Source organism: Paramisgurnus dabryanus, chromosome 13 (assembly GCF_030506205.2).
Source record: "Paramisgurnus dabryanus chromosome 13, PD_genome_1.1, whole genome shotgun sequence".
Lineage (NCBI taxonomy): Eukaryota > Metazoa > Chordata > Actinopteri > Cypriniformes > Cobitidae > Paramisgurnus > Paramisgurnus dabryanus.
In genome coordinates this window covers 11,289,053-11,312,288 of record NC_133349.1, presented here as the reverse complement: position 1 = coordinate 11,312,288, position 23,236 = coordinate 11,289,053, and the positions used below count along the sequence as shown (strand labels likewise).

Below are 23,236 nucleotides of genomic sequence, written 5' to 3'. Positions count from 1 at the left end.
GTTTGGTTTGTCATGAGTGTTGTCATGCACAACAAAGGACCATGCGAATACGTTTTTTTAACGAGTGTTTTATTACATTATTCATTTCCCCCTATAAAACTAGTATGTAACAGAAAGTTTAATTTACATCAGAAATATAACTGCAACTTAAGACAGGACCCAATAGTGTTATTACAAAAATATATATGCAAATTTATAAAAACGAGTAACATTAAGGAAAATCTGTTCATCTTGCCTCATGTTTGGGTCTGCCTGACAGTTCAAGGAGCTTTAAGCATTTCACACTAAAAACATTTAAAAATTATGGACTATTCTGTAATACCCCACAACAATGAAATATGTAAACATTATTTTCTATGTCTGAAAATTACACTAAATTGCCAATTACCAATTGTTAATATGTGTCAGATTATTCTGAACCTCTAAAGCAATATTGTATAACATCATATACAACTGAAATTTTCAGTGCATGAAAAAGTAAGAGGGAAAATAGTATATTGGCCAAGAAAATTACCCAAGCACCTATTCAATAAATAATATAATGTCAATGGGTTTCAATGAAAGGAAACAGAATTATCTGCATATGTACAAAGCATAATTAGAACAACAATAAAGCCCTTAAAATTCAATAAGGAATGTTATACATTAGCTGTGTACTTGGGAAAACTCAACAGAAATACTGCCAACATATTTCTCTAAAATGAAAAATGTCTACAGAACATGATGTTAAAACAATATTCATAATCATTCACATTTTAAAACTGTTCAATGTCATGCAAAGACACAAATGGCATTCTTCAACACAACTAATGCTGCAACTTCCCGGACTGATCAACTGTAAATCCTGCTGACGTCTGGAAATACACCAGAAGAAAAGAATACAGACACAAAACCAGCTATGAAATGCATGCAAAAGATATTGCATATTCTTTAGATCAACAAAATAAAAGTCATGATTTAGTGTATCTCATAAAACAAAAGTAAAAACAAGCAAAACATCCATCAGAATGGATTAACAGTAATTTTTAACAACAACTAAAAGCATCATAATAGTTTTTACTAAGTACTTACATAGCTACTTAAGTTAGCATTGCCAACTAGCCCACTTCTACTACTGTTCAATACCAACAACTGCCTTATCTTTGATTAATGCTTGGTATTCTGCCATTTAATGCCACCATGTCAATGTGAACTTTACTAAAGTATGAAGTTAAAAATGTGGCTTGAGCATTATCACCAAAACATACATAACTTGCTTTAAAGGGGCAATAAGTAGGATTTACCCCCATCTAGTGGTGAAATTGTATTTTGCATTCAAACGAACAGTGCCCCCTAGCTCCTCCCCTTTTCAAAAGCGTGTTGCAACTATAGTAGCCGTTATGTAATCGCTGATCTCCTTGTCTGTTGCAGCTGGTTCACGTGTTCTGAATAAAAAAGCATTGTGGAAACGCGTTGGTATGCTAGTGCTTTTTGTCCCTCTCTGCTATTATAGTTTAGCAATACGGCGGAACGATATGGATGCCTTCTTGGACTTACCCATTCAATGTAAGGAAAAATTCTAAGCTTACAAAGAAAAGTCAGATCACTGGCAAGAGGTCATTTGACACCAAAGAGGACTTATTTATGAATAAAGACATTGATTTTGATTAATAAAACACTTTAAATCCTACTTATTGCCCCTTTAAACATTTCATGTTAAAGGCCACACGCCTCCTCTCCCTACTGTATTTCTGTAAATCTGAACAGTTCAGGATTATGGTTGCCACTTTATCGTAATTCCTGCTGAGTCTTTGTGGAGGTTTATCCCAACTGTTTTCTTAAAACAAGTAAAAAAAAAACAATGGATAAAAAGAAAAGGTTATGATTTATAATAAATAAATACATGCCGAAACTCCAGGTACACAGACTTGAAGAGTTTATGTAGTTCCAGAGTGTTTTAAGTCTTTGGATGTACTGTTATGGTGAGACTTCTGAGGTGGATGTTATATCTGCTGCATCTACTAATGTCACTGTCTCTCCTTCTGTGGAGTCAAGGGCCTCCTCCTTAATGATGATGGCCCCCTCTGGCAACATGACAACTTCCTCTCCACCAACCACCTCCTCTTCTTCCTCCTCCTCTTCCTGAAGGACCACTTCCTCTTGGGGCTCTGTGCCAGTGCCATTGGTCTGGCCTATGGTAATGGCCTCTAGTTTGAGCCGGTACTGTTCTGCTTCCTGCTCTTTCCTAAGTAACTGTTGTCGATACTCCTGGGCTTTCCTGTTCGCTTCCTTTAGCTGCTGCTCCAACTGTTCCCTACTGTCCTTTTCAGGGAGCTCCTAAGCAAAACAACAAACAGTTAGTCCTGACATTAATTTTCCAAGTATTACATGGAAATCTGTGTTTTCCATTGGCCAGACCTTATGTTTGGTATCTGTGTGGTTGACTGTTGATTCAAACTTCCTCTTTCGATTTGGAAGTGGTTTGGTGTCCTCTGTTATGATTTCTTCAGAAATCTGTCCGGCGGGCACTGCAACCACTAAATATATACAGACATGTCTAAAAATACAGAATCAAAGCCTTAAGTGCATTATGCAATGAACAGCACAGCAACCTACTTACTTTGTTGTCCCTGCATTGTGACAAAAAACTTCTGTCCCAGGCTGCCCTGTTGGTCTGTTACTATGGTTATCACTCTCTGGCCATCTTCCCCTACAAGGTGCTGAATAGCCGAGTCCACAGAGTCAGAAGCTATCACACTCTCGCCAGCTGTTAAAGGGGACAGAGAATGAAAAAACATTTTAACCTTGTCTTTGTTGAATAATGGTAGTCTACCTGCATTCACGAACATACAAAAAGTGCTAGACATGCTAAACATTTCAGTCTCATAGAAATTCCTCTTTTAGAAATGTCAGCCAGAAAACGGCCCAATCTGAAAAACTGATGCTTATGACATCACAGGCATCTCACTGCCCCCTCCACTTTAAAATAATTGGCTACATTTTTTGAGTGGCAGCAAAGTCAGCCAATCAGTAATGAGATTGCAAGTTAAGCCAGTAGGGGGAGCCAAATAGGTGCAAAACCACGTATTTAAAATCCCCCACCCTAATAGAGCTATCTGAGAGAGGTTTTTAGGAAGCTTCTAAGGCATTACAGACCCAAACAAAACATTTTTTGTCTACATGTTACATCACAGAACAAGGATAAATACCCCATTCAATCATTCTATGTCACATTTAAAGGAACATAACATAGCATAACATAACACTTTAAACTTGAGACAAAAAAAGATCACAAAACCAGTGTAAAGATGCAACATTTTCACATGTTAAAAAAATATGACCTAAAATTACATTTTTGCACTGCCTCCATAACTTTCACAGTCATAAAAAAAGGGATCGGTTCAATTTTGGGGTTTTTCGCATCTGTAGCAAGCATTTTGAGAGGTGTTTTATATGAAATAAATATGAAAAAAAAATTATTCATGCTCTTTGAGAATCGATTTTAAATCAACCACATTTAAAAAAAAAAAAACGATTAATCGAAAAAGCCCTATATGATAATATGGATTTTTTTTTTCAGAAAACTTCCCAGGGCCTTGAATTTTTCTCCCCAAAGATTCACAAACTTTCAAGGATTTCAAGGACGACCTTTGGATACCAAAGATTATACAGTTTTGTGTTCAAGTTAGCGAAACAATGTCATTCACCCATTCGTTATGAATAGTGCTAACATTATGCTTTTTTGCGCAACAGAGTAATTAATACGCATCACTGAAATCATTCTAATATGTTTCCAAATAATTGCCAGAAATATTGTTGCAAATACATCATACATATTAATTTTAACAACAGCCCTATGATTCAAATAAAAGGTTAAATGAAACCTGTAATTTAGACAAAAAAATCTATAAGGCCTGTAACTCATACCCGTGTTAGTTTTAGCATTGGTAAGAACAATATCGGAGAGATTGACCCCTCCTGGTGATGAGATGATGAACTGAGGACTGGAACTGGCTGGAGATGTGCTCAAGATAGTCCTCTCTGGATTCATGTTCACTTGGTTCTGCATTCCATCCTAGAATATTAAGATAAAAGAGAACACAGACAAAGATATGAGCAACATGACTGCAAAGTGCAAACATTTCATGATTGGAAAACTCTGTTCAATGTCCTGCAGAGTTTACAACCTAATCAAACACCATGAAGACCTTGATCAACGTGCAGCAATACAAACTCATGAGACATTCATAGGTGTTGCTGATTTTGGTTTAAGTAAATGTAATTGGTGTAAATGTGTAATGCAGCCTAATACACACTTACACACCAAAGGAAATGTAAATTCATGAATCGGATATATCGGATTAAAATCTTTAATTTAATGAACAATCAGTCCCCACGTTAAATATTTCACATCTGTATGTTTGTTCAGGAGTGTTTGATTAGGGTTGGAGCAAACCTGTGTCTTACTTTACCTGTAATAAGAGCATAAGCTCAGTGTTTCCTTTGTCCACTGCAATGTTGAAAGGTGTCTTATCAAACTTGCTGAGGGCATGAGTATCGGCACCGTATTTGATCAGTAGCTCTACGACCCCTCTGTGACCGTGTTCTGTAGCCCAGTGCAGGGCAGTCATTTTCAACATGTCCTTGGCGTTGATGTCTGCTCCACTCTGTCCCAGTTATGATCAAAATCAGATACAATAATACAAATGAAAGATGTCAGAATACAACAAAAATGTAAAAGTGAGTGATAGCCAAAACAATCCAATACTGTATTGAGATAATGTGCCTTTACCTTGACTAATAATTCAACAATGCTTGAGTGTCCCTCTGAAGAAGCCATGTGAAGAGGGGTACGATCGACTTTGGTGCGAGCATCTCTGCTCACGCCGGCACGGAGGAGCACTTCAGCTGTAGAGTAGTGCCCATACTGTGCTGCTAAATGAAGTGGTGAGGTCCCCAGCTATCACAGAAGATTGGTTACCATTATCATTACTGGTTAGATACACATCACCATTTAGTCCACAAGCAGAATAAAGGCTTACCCAGTCTGTAGTAAAAGGTGCTCCATTGGCCATAAGAGACCTCACTTCATCATCTTGGCCTTTACGTGCTGCCTCCAACAAACGCTTTCCCAAATCCACAAGAGACATCTAATGATGGGTAGGAAATGATACATGTTTTTAAAAAAATAAAACACTGTTTATCTTACAGAGGAAGATACAACTTCTTAAGATTGTTTGAAATCCCATCATATGTCCATTTCTGTATTATTGTAATAAAACGTCAAACAGATGGGTTTTATTTAAAATACTATATCATTTGTGACGCTTTGTGTTTAGTAAATACCCGTAAGATCTAACTCCACAAAATAATCAAATACTGTAAGCACAGGAACCGGATGTGTATATTACTGTATGATACAAATCATCATCAGTGACAGGACGGGAAACAGTTCTGATTTTAAAATCAAGGCAAGTTCCGGGGTAAGTGAAACTTATGCTGGCTCTGCTGTTTACACTACAGTACGGATTGGTTACCATTGCATGCACCAAAACTGACTGTTAAATAATCACAAATTTTCCAAACCAATTACAGACTGTGATGATGATATAAACAATTTGTATTGACCGGTTAACATTAAATTTAATATTATTGTCTTTCTTTTACGATGTTTCTATCCAACATAAATACGTTGATTTAACAAAATCTTAAACTACATGTTTGTGTTCAGAATTAATAACCATCCAAGTAAAAACGAAGTGGTTGTAAGTATGCATTTACTATTTTTAATAAGTTTTAAACTATGCTCAAGTTATTGTTAAGTTATTAAACAACTATTCTGCTTGCTATGTTCTCGTCTGCATTTATTGCATCTCAAATACAATGTGTATTTACGTCATTATATATGTACCTTTCGATAATAATTATTCATTAAACTCCTGCAGAGTCAGTTGCTAGTAAACAGAATAAAACAAAACTTCTGCTGCTTACCTCACTAAAATGTCTTCCCAGCAAGTTTTACAGTATTACACTGCGTTAAATGCAAACACTAAATGGATGTTTGCGGTATTTAACGGGATTTAGTGTTGTATCATACTTTCCGATACTTTATGAAAACAAAAATAACATAGATGGGCTGTATATCGTCAAAGATGGCGCACGAACGGTACCGGAAGTAGGAATTTTTAAGCGCTTCTTCTTTGATGGTGTTGTAATATTGCAGGGTCTGTTGCGCCCCCTACTGCTTAAAAAGAACACACCGTAAACCAAATCTTGTCCAAAAACAGCACCATTTGAGATTTTCCCCATTTTAATATTAAAATATGACATGCTATTATTTTTAATAAAAAAATGTGGGTCGGAAATATTTTATTGCTTTTTGTGAAACACCCTTATAAAACATATAAGTGGTTTTAATTGAACACCTATATTCCTCTAAAAACAGACAAATGGAATTTTAACAACAATAACAGGTTGGAAATGAAACCAGCGATTCAAACAATTATTTATAATAATTATTCCTACTATTTTTTTTACAATACCATAAAATGTACGTATGGATGGTAAATGACATATATTGGCCGTTAGTGGCGCTGATGGTCTCTGTTTTGGAGAGCTCTCAGTATTTCCTTATATTAAGGGGGGAACTTCAACCACACCTCGGAGATCTGGAGAACAGAGTTTTTTCCACCCTCAGCTCACTTCACACAAGAGATCATTCACTCCAGTCTTTACATCTGGACTCTGTTGTACGGTTTCAAGGTACAGTATTTCTCATGCTTTTGTATTCTCAAAAAACTTAGATTTTAATTAGTACTGAAGAAATAAAGTTCTCCTGTTGTCGAATCAATTCATTCGAGGCGCTTATGTGTCTGTTACGGACACCGATCGACCTTAACGTGCCAAACTTTCAGCTCTTGTTTAATTTGAATAGTGAAAATATCGCATGAAGTATAAAAAAGAAAAGGTTGTATTTTGTTTAAGTCTAGTAAACTAGTTAACGCAAGCCGCATGACTATTTGACAACTTAATCATCGTGGACTGCAAGTTTGAACTAGTCAGTCAGTGGTAAAGAAATTCATTTCAGATTTCAAAGTTACATTTGTTACCTCAAGTTTCCGCGAGATGTTTGTTTACATTTGAGGCGGTTTACGCTTCTTTTGTTAAGTTTATAAACCATTGACATGTGTTTTTATAACTTAACTGTCTTTGTACCTTTTAATACATACCGGTAGATTTTTTTTTTCTCACGGTATAATTCGTTAGATGCAAAAGTTATGTGGTGTGATATAACCGCTATCCCACATTAAAAAATATGTAGTATACTATACTAAACTAGTAAAATGTATATATTAAATATATACTTATATTAAAGTAGTATATACAAAATACTATAGCATACGTTATAAAAGCATACTTATGTTACAATTAACTACAGTAAATAAATACTAAAGTATGCAACAGTATTTTTTTTCATGTGGGTACATGTAAATACATACATAATTTTTTTTTATTTGAATTAGTTGTATTGTGTTACTGTGTTTTTAAGGAAATTCATGTAAAGTGTGGTTTCATTAAAATCTCTTTTCCCCCTTTCATTAAACAGATTTGAGTGAAACAGCAAAGCCTCACATAAACGTCAGAACCAATTGGAAATCAGGGTCCCGGAAACGCCAGAGGGAATAAGGGGTCTTGTGTTAATAAAGGAAAAGACACAAGGACAGACTTGATCAGGGCGAACGTTTTTGGACAAGGCCCAGTTTATATCACAGAGAGTTAAGGACTGAGATTCTCTGTCTATCTCGTCTCAAAACGGTCATCAGGGTGGCGAGAGAGAGGGAGGAATCGAACCGGTGTGTGCCGGAGATGAGTGCTTTCTGGCATAAGATTGGCTGCTGTGTGGTAGCCAAACCTCCTCCGGTAAGTTTCTCATAGATTTCCTGAGTCCATTTTATTTCTCAATAACATTTCTCAAGACATGTGATTTCATACTGTTTTCGCACAGTAATGTTCGGTTTTCAGAAACCACCATGAATCACAGGTACGAATACCAAGCTCGTTGTGAATTCAACATCTGGACTAATTTAATCAATTACCCTATGGCTCAATCATTTGGCCATTGTGGGAATGTAGTGTTTGGGGATCACGTGAAAGTGAGTCATGCCGGTTCTGCAGTCGAAGACCGAAAAGAAGCTATTCAGCTGATGTGAATGTGACCCAGATACTCTCAGGGGTTTGCCAGTTCTGCAAATGTGTTTTTGAGAGCAAAGCCAGACATTAAATGCAGATGAACAAAGGATACTCTGTCATAGATCGCTGCATGGGTAAATTTATGGAGTTAGCGTTGGTCCTAAGGATTTAGTGTGTTGGTAGATCCAGATCATTTTGAAGAAAGGCAGTCTGATATGTCCACACACATGCACTTGCAATTAATGATTCTTATCAGGAACATATGTGGCTTAATCTTTAGAGCTCCAATACGTAACTTTCATGGTTAATAATAAACAAAAAATAGTAACAAGTACATAAACAGTCATCCTGTTACTAGGGCTGGGCAAAAAAATAGATTTTTCGATTATTCGTTGTTTTGTTTTTTGTTTTACGTGGACGATTCAAAATCGATTCTCAAAGAACAAAATACGTTTTTTTTCTTTCATATTTATTTCTGCAAACATTGAATGTTTTGTACATTTACAAAGATGGATGCCGCCATGGAACATCACTCGTTCGAATCAGCTATCGCGTCTGTTTTAAGCGATTTAAACTTTACCTTTTTGCCAAAAACCCAAGCAAAAAACACTAGTCTCCAGATGTTACCGCTGTTTTACCGACTGGATCCGGCAAAAGTCTGATATAGCTCTGCATACGCCTTCATCGCTGTGATTGGTTTCAGGTCTATCCAATTGTACACAGAGGCATTTGAGAGACGTCCAATAGTGACGCCCCTTTGGAAATGATTTGTCTATGAAGTTTTCCCAGACCATAACTCGGTTACTACTGAGAATGGTCTGTTTTTTACCAGGCTATGTTTAAATCAAAATCAGGGTGAGAATTTTCATTTTGAGTGTACTGTTAGTAAAAAGAATCATGGTTGTATTATCAGAATTGTTTTGCGTACTTGAGAATTGGCTCGATCGAGACTTGCCAGCAGGTTTGTTTTTACCTGTCTTGTGGTTCTGAGCCAATGATGAGGGACCCAGGTTTAACACAGCCTCCTGTAACAATGACAGGGGGATATGACGGGAAGCTGGCTGCTCTGAGCTGGGAGTTCTCATTCTTTTCCTCCCTCCTTCCTCTCTTTATTTTTAGGTTCTTGTTTGTTCTATTGTTGGGTGGGGGGGATGATGTCAGAAGACAGTGGGCATCTGTAACATGGACAAATGGTGCTTCCCAGCACTAACTGTTTTTCAAACCGTTTTAGATATAATAGTTGTATAGATAAGCTGTCACCTTACTATGTGATAAGAGTTAAAGTGTATACTGTGTAGTGTGTATTTATGTGGTGTAGGCCTTTGAGTATACAAAGATTATGAAAGTAAACACCTTTGTTAGATGTTTGAAGTTACGTAAGAGGTAAAGCTGGAAAATATCAGGTCAGTATACAGGATTATTTGGTAGATGGATAAATAAAGACTAATACAATACAGTACATGCTGCTACAGTAGTCACTGTCGGAAGGCAAGTAATAGCATGTATGCCAACTCCCCGACTATGGCACATGATCTCATCAAATAATTATTCAGATTGTTGATGTAGGTATTTTTTTAGACCTTCATTTATTTAATCCCTCACTAACTCTTACCACATAGTGAAGTTCTGGGAAAGCACAGTGAAATATTTTGGAGTTGTACTGTATAATGGTATTTTCACAAGTTAAATAGTTAATTTTAAAAGAACTAAACCCAGTTTACCTAAAGTGAACCAGAAAAGGAACTAGTCGAATGTGACCTCAGTCTTTTTGGCGTTCACAATATAGTGGACTTAAACCCAGAGGACCCAGTTCTTTTTTTGGTCCTCTTCAGAATTGAAGTGATCTCAGACCCTTCAAGCAGTTGCTTTAAAAAAAGAACCAAAAGGCAAACCATACTTAAAGGGACACTCCACTTTTTTTGAAAATATGCTCATTTCCAGATCCCCTAGATCCCCTAGACATTTGATTCTAATATCATTGTGCAAATATTGAAACCATTTGGTTATTTTTTAGCGCGATGCTAATGGTCTAATCAGATTCAATGGATTATGCTAAGCTATGCTAAAAGTGGTAGCGCCAGACCCGGAGATCAGCTGAATGGATTCCAAAAAGGTAAAAATCAAATGTTTAACTCTAGGCGAAATAAGCATATTTTCAAAAAAGTGGAGTGTCCCTTTAACCACGTCCGGAAGTGGTCGAGGTACAGTTCACTTTTGGGTTCTTCTAAGGGGGTCTGAGAGGCTGTTTACACTTGGCATTAACATGCGTTTTCGTCGATCGGATCACAAGTGGACAACGTTAGTGCCAGGTGTAAACGGTGTTCAAAACGTTTTGAGCTCGTCCACTTTCGACCACTTTCAACCACATCCAGAGGTAGTCGAAACCACTTTCGATCGGATCGCTTTGGAGTTGCGGAAAGCATATGTGGTTGAATGTGTTCGATCAGCCACTCGCGACTGCCTTCTCTCCGCCCATTTATCTAATCTGAGGTATTAAACACAAGTTTTACGTCTTTTTTTCGACTTCTGGCGTGAACATACGGTGAACAGCGCTATTTTTAGCCTTTCATTGATACAACTAAAGTGGCTGACCTCCGTAGTTTCGTTTTGAAAGCGTGTGAAAGTTGCGTTGTCCTATTTCATCAATTGCACTGAAAATTAAGAGAAAGCTCTTACATACACACGTACAAAACTCTGTGCAGCATGTTTACTTGCTAAACAAGCAGAGGACTCCGACATAATATTAGTTTGCGTCCATATAAACTCATAATTACTCACGCTCGCGTTTGAATGACAGCAGAGAGACTCGCCCACCGTCTCACAGACCATCCCCTCACAGTATTCAGGACAGAAGCGGTCGAAAGTGGATAAAAGAGACAGATTTAAAACCAGGTGTAAACGTAATGTGTCTCTCTCGTCCACTTGTGATCCGATCGATGAAAACACATCTTAATACCAAGTGTAAACAGCCCCTGAGATCACTTGCTTTGTTCACATATACACACTGAACTGCTCCGAGAGTGTTTGGAGGGCTCAAACAAACTAGGTGTGAAAACACCCTAACACACTAGTATGAGTATCACCAGAGTTTTTTTTACGTGTATTTGTTTATAACCAAACTGGGTTTGGTTCTTTTTTAAATGAACTATATGTGAAAACGCCATTATAGTTCAATGAACGCTGTTTGTGTTCAGAATAGATCCATCAATAGTTATATCAATGCTGCATAAGTTTTCTGAATTGTACAAAACATATGTAAGTTACTATGTATGGTCACTTACCCCAATGCTGGCAGTTGTACAAGAGCAAATATCATGAAAAAACAAGCATTCGCTCACTTTGTGCAGTTACAAGATCCAGTTGCTTTTTTAATGAGCCTTTTTAATGCTCTTGCACAAACATGAACATTAGCTGGACCAAGAAAGGAATTTATGATACCACTGTTGTTGTTAGATTTTATTGCTGATTTGACATTTATACTTCTATTGAAACAGAGATTTCATTCTTATCATATTCAAGTTGTTTGCTTTTAATATATAACAGATTTTCTTTTGAGGTAATATGTATAATTACAGTACTGTGCAAAAGTCTTTGGCCACCAGAAGTTAAAAGAAGTTTTAATGTGTCCCTCCATATTTATTTTTCATTCTATTTTATTAAGATACAAACAGAAAATACAGGAAATATGTACAAAAAAATTAAAGATAAAATTTTCAGGACTAAATATCGTCTTGGGCATCGTCAGTGTTTAGTGTGACCTCTCTTGGCACTAAACACATCTGGAGTGTTTTTGAGCAGAATGAAGTAAAAAGACAAATTTCTTTACATTTAGAAATTAGGATTTAATTTTATGTAGGTTTAAGAGATCCTGCAGTTTACTTCTATTGCTCAAGTGGAAGGGGAGTTTACCCTAAAAACTTGACACATCAGTTTACATTTTTATACGGTTTTTAATAGGGATGCACCGAAATGAAAATTCTTGGCCGAAACCGAAAATGAGGAAACCAAGGCCGAAAAACCGAAACACCGAAATAAATTATTATGCCAATTATTAGTACAAATGCATTTATGGCTATCACTGTGTACTAACTTTACTAGGGGTTTGTTACAGATCACAAAACTCACGGTTCAGATCACATTACAGTTTTTGAGGCACGGATCGGATTATTTTTCAGATCAGCAAAAAGGGTGTGGGGAAAATCTAATAACAAATAAAGAAATTACAAACATTTATAAAAAAGAACAAAGCTGCACATTAATAAGGGTTAACATTAGCATTAGGTACAGAAATCGAATTAAATGAGTCATAACACTGTCTTTATTGTATAAATTAAATATATAATTATTTTTAGAGCTATTTGTCTCTTTGTTAGACTTCAGTAGGTTATTTGAGGTTACTGTAAGCAGAGACTGGTTTATGACTGTAATCTATACATACACGTAAGACATAAACAAATGTTTTTATTAGAAAAAGAATACTTTGGAGATAATTTTGTTTATATGTGCCCTGTCAATAACAGAAAGATTTTACGTTCGCTTGTTTGGGTCTCACTCGTGTGTGCACTATTGAGGGCACTTAAACGCGCACACACACAGAGAACGAAGGCGAATCCCAAACAGCGCAGCATAAAAACGTAACGTTGTTTTTCATTGCTTTGTTCGGCACATGTTAATGGACTATACAGTATGAGACACATTTGCGCGACTCTCTCTGAAGTTTACACATCAAGAGTTCTGATCTTTGAAGGGCGTACTCACTGTGATGATCACGTCTGGACCGGACACAACCGCATGTGCCTCTGTGCGTACTTTAGCGCCTTTTTGCGGTTAAATACATCCACGCCGCATACATGTTGCTTCAGACAAGCACGTGCAGGTCGTGGATTCTGTTTGCGTCATCACAACATTTCGGCCGTATTGTTTAGGTGATAAAAGTCTTTCGGTCGAAAGCCGAAAATGCTCTTTTGGGCTATTTTCGGCCGAAAATTTTCGGTGGCCGAATATTCGGTGCATCCCTAGTTTTTAATACTATATACACATTTCCTGTTTTTTCTGGATGTATCTATTTAAGAGACTGAGAAATAATTATATATGATCATTGCAAAAACAACAAATCAAATTTTGGCATGGTGGCCTAAGACTTTTGCACAGTAATGTGTATATAAAAGGAAAGCTGTTTGGCTGATCTGCATGACATAAACACTGAGTTATGGCATAACTTTATATCTTTATTAATATAAACATCTATCTTCACAGAAGAAGAAACGGAGGAGAATTGATCGTAGCATGATTGGAGAGCCCACAAACTTTGTCCATCTGACGCACATAGGCTCTGGTGAAATGGCAGATGGCATGCAGCCGGTAAGCCGTACTTTATTGCTTTGGTACAGTGGGACTTCTCAATGTTTATGTATGTGTAATTAACAGAGCGAATGCTTCTCCTCTGACAAGGATTCTTTCTATGGTCGCTCTGATATACAGTTATGTATCTGTACATGCACACTTGGAAACAGAAAGAGGGTTGCTGGAATTTTTGGAAAAGTACATCTAGTTCCCTCTCAAAATCCCCATGGTTTCACTTATGAACTCTTTTCCTTTCATTTTTAAGTTGGTATTATAATCAATACACCTGCCTGTTGTTTGAACATGTAGTCACTGTTTAACTGCTGCTCATAACGTGGGAGTTTACTTGATGAAGTGGTCACAAGCCAAGCCTTCCTTAGTTTTAGATATAGTTTAACACTTCATATAGTCATTGTTATTAATATTATTATAACTAAGATTTCCAGTTAATTAACTTGGTTCTATAGCGCTTTTAACAGTTTTGTGTCGTTTCAAAGGATAGACACATATTATTAAAGGTGACATTTCACAAGACTTTAAGATGTCAAATAAATTTTTGGTGTCCCCAGAGTACATATGTGAAGTTTTAGTGCAAAATACCATATAGATAATTTATTATACCATGTTAAAATTGCCACTTTGAAGGTGTGAGCAAAAATGTGCAAATTATCTGATTTCTACACTAAATGGCAGCGCCTTGGTTGGATAGTGCTGATTTAGGGGTGATATTACCCCTTCTGACATCACAAGGGGAGCCAAATTTCAATATCCTATGGTTTCACATGCTTGCAGAAAATGGTTTACCAAAACTAAGTTACTTGGTTGAATTTTCACATTTTCTAGGTTGTCCCCTCTTTATGTCCCTTTTAAAGATGGCAGAAACTAAGTCTTAAAATAATTGTGTTTGTAATCAGACCATTATGTTCATGGTGCTATTTGAGATTATGCATCAGGCAGTGCATAAATATTTGCATCAGATTTAACATGTGCGTAATTCACATGTCAGCATTTACAGTATTTAATAAAAATTGCTGTAAACGTTTATTCAATGAATTTGCTTAACTAAGTTCGGGAGAAGCATGGTCATGTAATCCAACAAATCAGCGCAAGGGGGTCTGCATATAGCCCTGTCCCAGTTAAGAAGGAGGGAGTACTCCGGCTAATATTCCAAGCTCAGAGCCCTCCCCTCAGACAACATGCCAAAAATGCTTCATTTCATATTTGATTCCGTTAATGCGACTTATGAAACTCTTATTTCTATTTTTTTGTTAAAAATGCTAGCTGTCACTTGGGCGGTACCTTTCAAAAAGTGCATCTTTTTACCTAAAGAGTTCATAGTAGTACCTCAGAGGTACATAGGAGTACATCAAAGGTGCATATTGGTACCAAATGTATACATATCTATCTGTACCTGAAAGGTACTGTCCCAGTGACAGCTTGCAACCATTTTTGTTTTGACCATTTTTGCTGACAGTGTACTACAGAAACTGTTCAGGAATATATAGGCTAAAACAGAAAAAAACCCAGTTGAAAGTAGACAACATGTTACATGCGTACAATAGATATGTGACTCATGTATTATCTTTAGTTTGTGCTCATTGGGCTGTACTGTGTTGTCATAAGAAAGGTAAGGAGTTACCTAATCCTGCAACCTCACAGAGGAATTGAATACCTGGGCAGAATCAAGCAGACTTCAACTTGCTCAGAGGAATGTTGGCGAGTGGCCCGTTATACAGAGAGAAAGATTAGAGCTATTTAAATAAAGACATTTTTATCAAGGTCTTCTTTGCAGTGGTTACGTAAAGTCAAATATTTCTATAGCTTAAAGTGTTCTTTGTGTAATGTATAAAAAGTCTTCAGTGGCGGCGTTGGCCGTTTTATTAAAGCCCACACTGGAACCGTTCACAGCACTGATAGTTGAACTGACTGTTGATGAGCAGTATCGGTTTTTACGGTCTTTAGTGTCCATGTGAGCTGTGATCTGCTCGTTATTTAATAAATCCAAGGGCTTTTCCCTTGTGTTTCTCTTCTTTTGTGTCATGCTTGGAAATTGTGTAACGTGTATAATAATGTCTCTATGAGGACAGACTTCCTCCTTCTGTTGTGGTGTGATTCCGTGTCCACACGTGATGTAACAGCGGGTGTGTCGCTGTGAAGAGCTCTGTATGTGTGTGTGAAACAAGCTTGTTCTTGCATGACGGACCTTGCGTGAATTTTTTCAGTTCCACTTTTGCCTGTTTGTTTTGTTTGTGACCCAGCCTGTGAAAATTTTGCTAAAGTCATTTTTTTATTGCCATTTACACTGTGCTTAACCCTGGGTTATATTCGTTATAAACCCTGCTTTTAACCCTAGGTTAAAAATCGTTTACACTTGTAATTTAGAAGCGGGGTTAACCCTGAAATTAACCCAGGGTTATGAAACCCTGCTCCAATGCAGAGTTAGCACCGCTTTTGTGGGATTAACCCCCGCATTGCGGTGCCAAACCCATGCACTGTGAAATGAAGCAGGGTTAAAATGTTTTAACCTCCATTAAAGGGATAGTTCACCCAAAAATGAAAATTTGGTCATCATTTACTCACTCACATGTTGTTACAAACCCGCATAAATGTCTTTGTTCTGATGAACACAAAAGAAGATATTTTGAGAAATGTTTGTAACCAAACCGTTCGTGGACCCCATTGACTTCTATAGTAGGAAAAAAGAATACTATGGAAGTAAATGGGGTCCACGAATGGTTTGGCTACAAACATTTCTCAAAATATCTTCCTTTGTGTTCATCAGAACAAAGACATTTATACAGGTTTGTAACAACACGAGAGTGAGTAAATGATGACAGAATTTTCATTTTCGGGTGAACTATCCCTTTAAACACAGCTGAAGCAACTAATCAGGGTGTTCAGGGTTGCTTGATAATTACAGACAGGTGTGTAGATGCAGGGTTGGAGACTCCTGACCCAGGGTTTAGGAATGCACAGTGTGAAACGTCAGATTATGAATACCCGGGGTTATCTCTTAACCCCTGGTTTAGTATGAACAGGGTGAAACGTAAAACTGATATCCCAGGATTCCGTAAACCTGGGATTTGGAATAACCCAGGGTTAACTATTTCAGGTGTGAAATGGCCTATTGTGATTTACTGTTTTGTGCATAAAATCATTGTACACATTACAATGTAAAGAAATTTTGCGGGAAAATATAACCTTGATATCTTTAATATTGACCAAGACCATTGAAGTCAAACTTTGATGCTCCTAATCTTAGATTACAAATCTTAGATTAGACTTGATCCTGGTCTTCATATTTGTGTAACTGAATTTGTAATTTAGACATAAAGGGCCCTATTTTAACGATCTAAGCGCATTGTCTAAAGCGCACAGCGCAACATCTAAATGGGCGTGTCCGAATCCACTTTTGCTAATTTAACGACGGGAAAAATGGATTTTGCGCCGAGCGCATGGTCGAAAAGGGTAGGTCCTATTGTAATGGGAGTATTTTGGGCGTAACGTGCAATAAACCAATGAGAGTCTCTGCTCTCATCCCCTTTAAAAGCTAGTTGCGCTGGCGTTATGTCTAATCCCTATTTAGATGACGGACTTTGTAAACTGAAAAAATAAGCGGAGGAAGAAGATCCCCAGTTTAAGATTAATGTTAAATAATTGTGTTGTTTTTCACTTGTATTGAAATTGTTATTTTTTTTATCAAAACCTTTAAAACCCGTTTTCTTTTAGTCATGGAAGTAAAAAGCAGGCTTGTAATTGCTTTTAATGTATGGCTATCCAATATCATCAAAAAATTATTTACAAGCATGTAAGATAAGGTTTGTACTCTAAAAATACTTTATTTGTAATAAACAGGAGATAAAGAATTTACAAACGGCTCTCCTCACGTTTCAGCACTTTGGACAGCGTTTTTTTTTAGCAAAGAGTTTTTTTAAGCATTACTTAAAAATGTTTCTCATCTCACCATATCCACAGGTACAGAGTCATCATAGACAATAAATCCGTGAGGTAGCATTAAAAAAAAAACATTTAAAAACAGACGCATTTGTTTAAAGCAAAGCATTTATTTACTTAGCAGGCTGCAGGTGAAGCAGCTCTTTGCGCCTTCTAACGTCTCATAATCTGTCCTCATTTATGTCCAAGAGATTCAATAATAATCTTTTACATTCAATCCTTTAATCTTTCATATTTAAAAGCATTTTTGTGCTGCTGCGCATTATGTACCTTGTGATAAGCAAACCCGCGTTGTCCTCCCATGTTTAGGCGCATTTTACTAATGCGCTCTTTAAATAACATAAAACACATTGCGCCATTGACTTTAGACTTTAGACCAGGTTTTTGTTGGTCAATGGCGTAGTCTATTTTAGTTGCCTCAAAATAGCAACGCGCCAACAATGCGCCTGAACACACCTCGTTTTCAGACCAGAACGCCCATGGGCGCAAAAGGGGGCGCAAATGCAATTGCTATTTAAACAACGCGGCGCTAAACGTGAAAATTAGGGTGGAAACTAGCGAAAGACACTTGCGTCGCGCATTGCGCTGCATTGCGCCGGGTGTAAGATAGAGCCCAAAGACTACTTATACACATGAATCTTACACACTTCATTCCTAGGTCTCCAAAATCACGTAAACCAGGGGTGTCAAACTCAAGGCCCGCGGGCCAAATCCGGCCCGCCCCCTCATTTCATCTGGCCCGCGAGAGTTTACAAATTATGTTAATTATGTGGCCCGCGAGAGTTTACAGATTATTTTATTGTTATTATAAGTTTTATTTTTGCAGGTTATTTCCTATATAGATTTTTTTTAGCAGCCACCAAAACTAATTTTTGCCCCGCCAAAGTCTTTTTGTAATGTAATTATAGTGATTATGTTGATGATTGCATGAGAGAGAATGAGCAGTGCCCCGCACGCGCGCACTACCAGAATGGGCGTGTCTGAATGCGAACGCTGCAGCGTCCGGAGCTCGCATTTCCAGGCTGCATACGTCATCAAGACTGTCTTGTTTCAGAATATTAACAATTATAAAGTTAAATATTATTCTTTGTTTATAGTAAATAGTTGTAATATGCGTATGACTTGCGAATGTAATGGTCAGTTAACTTAAATAAACCAGGCTTGATGACGCTGCCTATGCGACCTCATCTGCTCGTTTTTTCTCTCCCTCTCTCGCGCCCGCTCACGCGCATCCAGCGAAAAAATGTTTTCCGACTCGTGTACAGAAATGTTTCGCGATGTCCAGCTGGGATTAGTTTACAACGCGTCTATTTCCGCCGAACTAATGACCCATCTGACTCATTAATAAACGATTGAATCTATTGATCTGTAGCCTACAACAATGAACTCATGAGACGTCAGTCAAACAGTCAGACACTCAAAGCCAGGTAAAAAAAATCACAGCTTTTTTGTAAAGAGGGCAAGAAATGACAAGCGAGGGTAGATGTGTTTTAATAAATGCCTAATTTTGTGGTGGAGATGGTAAAACTCTTTAATAGTATCTAAAATGCCTCTCATTTTCTGACCTGCACAATGAAGGATAACATAACATTTTGAGTGTACTGTACTCACATACAACATGTGTTTTTGTCACCACAATTATTTTAAAAATAATCTGTAGAATAGTTGTACTCTATACACTTTGTCATTATTTGCCTGGGCTTCTACTTTCAAAGCTAGGTATTAATTGAGTTATTAACAAAACCAATAGTAAGCAAATGCAGAGAAAATTATGCAATATACAGTAATAAAAGAGTTGATACATTCATACAGTCATTCAAATACAACCGGCCCTTTGAGATTAACCGTAATGCTGATGTGGCCCGGGATGAAATTGAGTTTGACACCACTGACGTAAACTATAAGAAATTAGATTTTGACTTGAGAAAGTAAAAGCCTTTTTTAAGGCCATTAAAGGGATTGTTCGGCCAAAAATGATATTAAACCCATGATTTACTCTCCATCAAGCCATCAGAGATGCATACGTCCATCATTTTTCAGATTAACACACAATTTTCTTATTTTAAAAAATGTCCCAGATTTTTCTGTTTATAAAATGTAAAGATACAGGGTCCACTCCTTCAAGTCCAAATAATGTGCATTCATCCTTCACAAAAGTAATCCAAACGGCTTCAGGGGATAAACAAAGGTCTTCTGAAGGTAAACCGTGTGGTTTTGTGGTAGAAATATCCATATTTAAAACTTTATAAACAAAAATAACTACCTTCTGGTAACGCCGCCATCTTAGTCGCGTCCGCATTCAGATGAGAGTGTATGCAGTTTGCGGAGGGTTCTTTGCTGCTGCCCTGTGCCTCCGCATTTTTCATAAGTCACTAAAAAAAACTGCGTACACTACACTGATACTTTACTGAATGCGGATGCGGCTAAGATGGCGGAGTTACCGAAAGCTAGTTATTTTTGTTTATAAAGTTTTAAATATAAATATTTCTATGACAAAACCACACGTATTACCATAAGGAGGCCTTTGTTTATCCCCCTGGAGCCGTTTGGAATACTTTTGTGAAGGATGGATGCACATTTTTGGACTTGAAGGAGTGGATCCCATATCCTTGCATTTTATAAACTGAAAGATCTAGGACATTTACTAAAATAACTCCAAATGTGTTTGTCTGAAAGTGATAGATGTGGATCTAGGATTGCTTGAGGGTGAGTACATCACGGGTTAATATTGATAATTGGCTGAAATATCACATTATGTTCATGATGCTTATGCATATTTCTCTATTCCTGTTTATATGGTGGCTGTGCAAAGAAAAACCTAATAGGCTTTTATTGTTTTCCTTGCACAATAGTGCTAGTGTTATTAAAGGAAGTACCATGGTTTCGGTTCATGTATGCATGTTTTGTTAATAAGAATAATGTATTTTCTTTGGTGATAACCTGCTTATGTCACTTCCTCTTACAGTCTGGCCCAATGCAGGAACAGATGAGATCCAAAGTGCCTCACGCTAATGGCCGAAACAGCCTGTTATAGCCTCTTTACTGTGAGTATGCGTGCCTTTCTTCATCTTTTCCATTCTCTTATAATCAACCATTCTGATATTAGGCCATCTTTTGTTTCCCAGGTGTTTTTATTTTAACCCCTCAGCAGAACCTGTCCAACAAGCGGCACTTTACCAATTTGAATACGGACCAGCTTTACATCAACAGAACGTGTTGTGGTCACAAATGGCAACATGGCTGCAGTTGCCAACATGGACGACACCTCTGCTGGGTTTTTTATGTTATGGGTCTTCTTTTTAGAGGAGATATTGTCCCTCCTTTAAGACTGTGTTTTATTATTTGGACCGGGAACGTGTGGAAAAGTGTGGACGTGTGAAGTGTGCGTTTGAATGTTTTTGAGACACTGGTTGCGTTTGGAAGAGGAAAGGCTCTTATCACAGTAACACAGGAGACTATTTAACTGCCTTCCCAAAGTTATAACTGGCATGTTTGTCGTAGTCTGTCATTGATAAGGATGTGCGCGAATGCGTTTGCTTTTGTAATGGAAAATGTTTATCTGTACCATAACAGCGTCTCAACTATTTTACAGTTGCACAAATTGTTGGTGATGAAAATGATCCAAACCCTTTTTAATAAGTGTATAGTACATCTGTAGTATTAATAATGGCGTCTCAGGATTGCAATAAAAACCCTGGCGGAAGTATTAGAAGTATTAGTTGATTGCTCTTTAGCTTTGATAAATCATTTATTTACACACCTTCATAAACTCATTGTATGCGAGACAAAGTAGAAATATTTGGATGCAGCTCTTGCCAGTTTATGGCATGCCCATATCTGTCAGGCTCAAAGGACAAAACGGTATTAAAAAACATGCCCGTATGACGCATGCCCTTTCATTTTACTTTAAATATTTTAAATTAAACTAAACTGCCAATGTATGCTGCATAATAATTTTTTTAAATGTTTACACAAAAAATAACTATACAGGTTTTACATGATGATGAGTCAACAAAGACTAAAAATGAATAATCATTTTTGGACCTTTAACTGCTCATCTGATAGGACTTTGAACGCCAGCTATCTTGCAGGCTTCCTGCCAGTCGAAGTTAAATGATCAGACATTTACTTTCACACATCAAGCTCCACCTCACACAAGCTCAAACACAAGCTTTCTGTTTGCAGAAAATCACATGGCACCGATGTGCACCTGCCTGTGACGGCCATTAAATCGCACACATGCACCTCGTATACTAAACTCTGTATGTGTTTTGGATACGGCTCTGTGTAGCACTGTGTTTGGGAGAATTCCTCAGTTGACAAACAGATGTTTGCTTGTAATTGTTTTATTTTGATGCTTTGCTTCGCAAGATCCCAAACTGTAATTTACTTGTTAGAAATGATGTATGTTTTGGTAGCGAAACCTTCAGAAAGCTTTCACGATGTCTGTATTGCTGTAGAAATGTAGTGTATTTTTAGTACTGAGGCACTCGAGAAACATTTCACTTTTTTTATTCGGTATAGAGAAAATCTTTTCATTGCAGCCAAAGACATCTCTGTTAGACCTTTTGATAAATGTTGCCTATGGTTTCTATGGCTTTTTTTCATGTGAGCTGTTTACCATCTTTAAGTATCTGCTGTCACTTTATAAAGCCAAAATGGTAATGGTGCATAGCACTCAGTTTGCTTCCTTATTTTTCTTCTTTTTTTGTTTAATTTTTTTTTAGTTTATTAGTTTGTCATCGATTGTGTGATCAAACGTGAGCAGTAATAGTGTGATTCACATGACATTGTGTTATGTCGGTGCATCTTTTCGATTTGTACTGATTGTTGTGCTTTGACTTGTAACAATACAGTTGTACAAAGAGTGCCATGCTTGTTTTTATTTGAATACACATAGTTAAAAAGGTTTGATATGTTTATACACTGTAAAAAAAATCATTGTTGTACTTAAGTTAAATCAACTTAAATTTACAATTAATTTCAAAATTTTGACCACTGCTAAAAATTAGCTTAAACGTATCGCGGAAGATTTTTATTTTCAGGGTGGAACATCAAGACTATTGGTCATCTCAGTTGTCAATCATTCTGGTGATATGTTTACTTAAAGGACAAGTTCGGTATTTTACACTTAAAGCCCTGTTTTCAGATGATGAAATAGAACGGTTTTGACTGAATTTTCGACATATGCGGCTGCCCCGAGAATTTTTTGGTGTTTGTGTTTCACCTCCCACCTTTACAATGGGTTTAATGGTGCACTGGAATAATCCTTCCTAAAATGCATTAAACTTTCGTTTACAAAGATGTGAAGCTCACAGAGTGGTCAGGGGTGTTCACTGGTATGCTCACACAAAAATCGCTGCAAAAGACCCATTCCAACAGGTTTTATCGTAGTTTTTGCCAACTTCATTGACTTGTATTAGATGTCCTGTGAGGTACGGTATTACTCCGCGCCGGGAACTTTGTTTCTATTCTTGCAATAGACCCCTTCACGGTTCACGTCACAGGCGGTTCCCACTGCGCATGTCGGGGTCAGAAAAGTCATTACAGCAGATTGAGTTGCGTATTATTCGGTATCGTCAAAAATGCTTACTTGCGTCGTGGGCTTTGAAAATCGCATCAGGTCTTCCGTTACGTTTTCGCAATTCATGCAGAATCTCAAAAACAAAAAAAATACAACATCTGCGGCTGCAAGCAATTAACGTGCAGACTGGGACAATGCAAATATCAAAGAGACTTGTGTTTGTAGTGCTCACTTCATTTGAGGTAA

At 37.3% G+C, this 23,236-nt stretch overlaps 2 protein-coding genes across 2 annotated transcripts; one reads left to right on the top strand and one right to left on the bottom strand.

Annotated features, from left to right (window-relative positions):
- Window positions 1-43: 43 nt before the first annotated feature.
- gabpb2b (GA binding protein transcription factor subunit beta 2b) lies at window positions 44-6,466 on the bottom strand. The gene is made up of 8 exons (XM_065298491.2): window positions 5,971-6,466; window positions 5,022-5,129; window positions 4,772-4,939; window positions 4,452-4,646; window positions 3,907-4,054; window positions 2,600-2,746; window positions 2,398-2,516; window positions 44-2,316 (listed from the first exon to the last, which is right to left on the bottom strand). The coding sequence occupies exons 2-8, from the start codon at window positions 5,127-5,129 to the stop codon at window positions 1,957-1,959; spliced, it is 1,245 nt and encodes a 414-aa protein (XP_065154563.1). The 5' UTR covers window positions 5,971-6,466; the 3' UTR covers window positions 44-1,956.
- A 153-nt stretch (window positions 6,467-6,619) lies between these two features.
- cdc42se1 (CDC42 small effector 1) lies at window positions 6,620-22,339 on the top strand. The gene is made up of 5 exons (XM_065298498.1): window positions 6,620-6,741; window positions 7,586-7,899; window positions 13,426-13,530; window positions 20,432-20,510; window positions 20,592-22,339. Exons 2-4 carry the CDS (start codon window positions 7,846-7,848, stop codon window positions 20,498-20,500), a joined length of 228 nt encoding a protein of 75 aa, XP_065154570.1. The 5' UTR covers window positions 6,620-6,741; window positions 7,586-7,845; the 3' UTR covers window positions 20,501-20,510; window positions 20,592-22,339.
- Window positions 22,340-23,236: the final 897 nt, after the last annotated feature.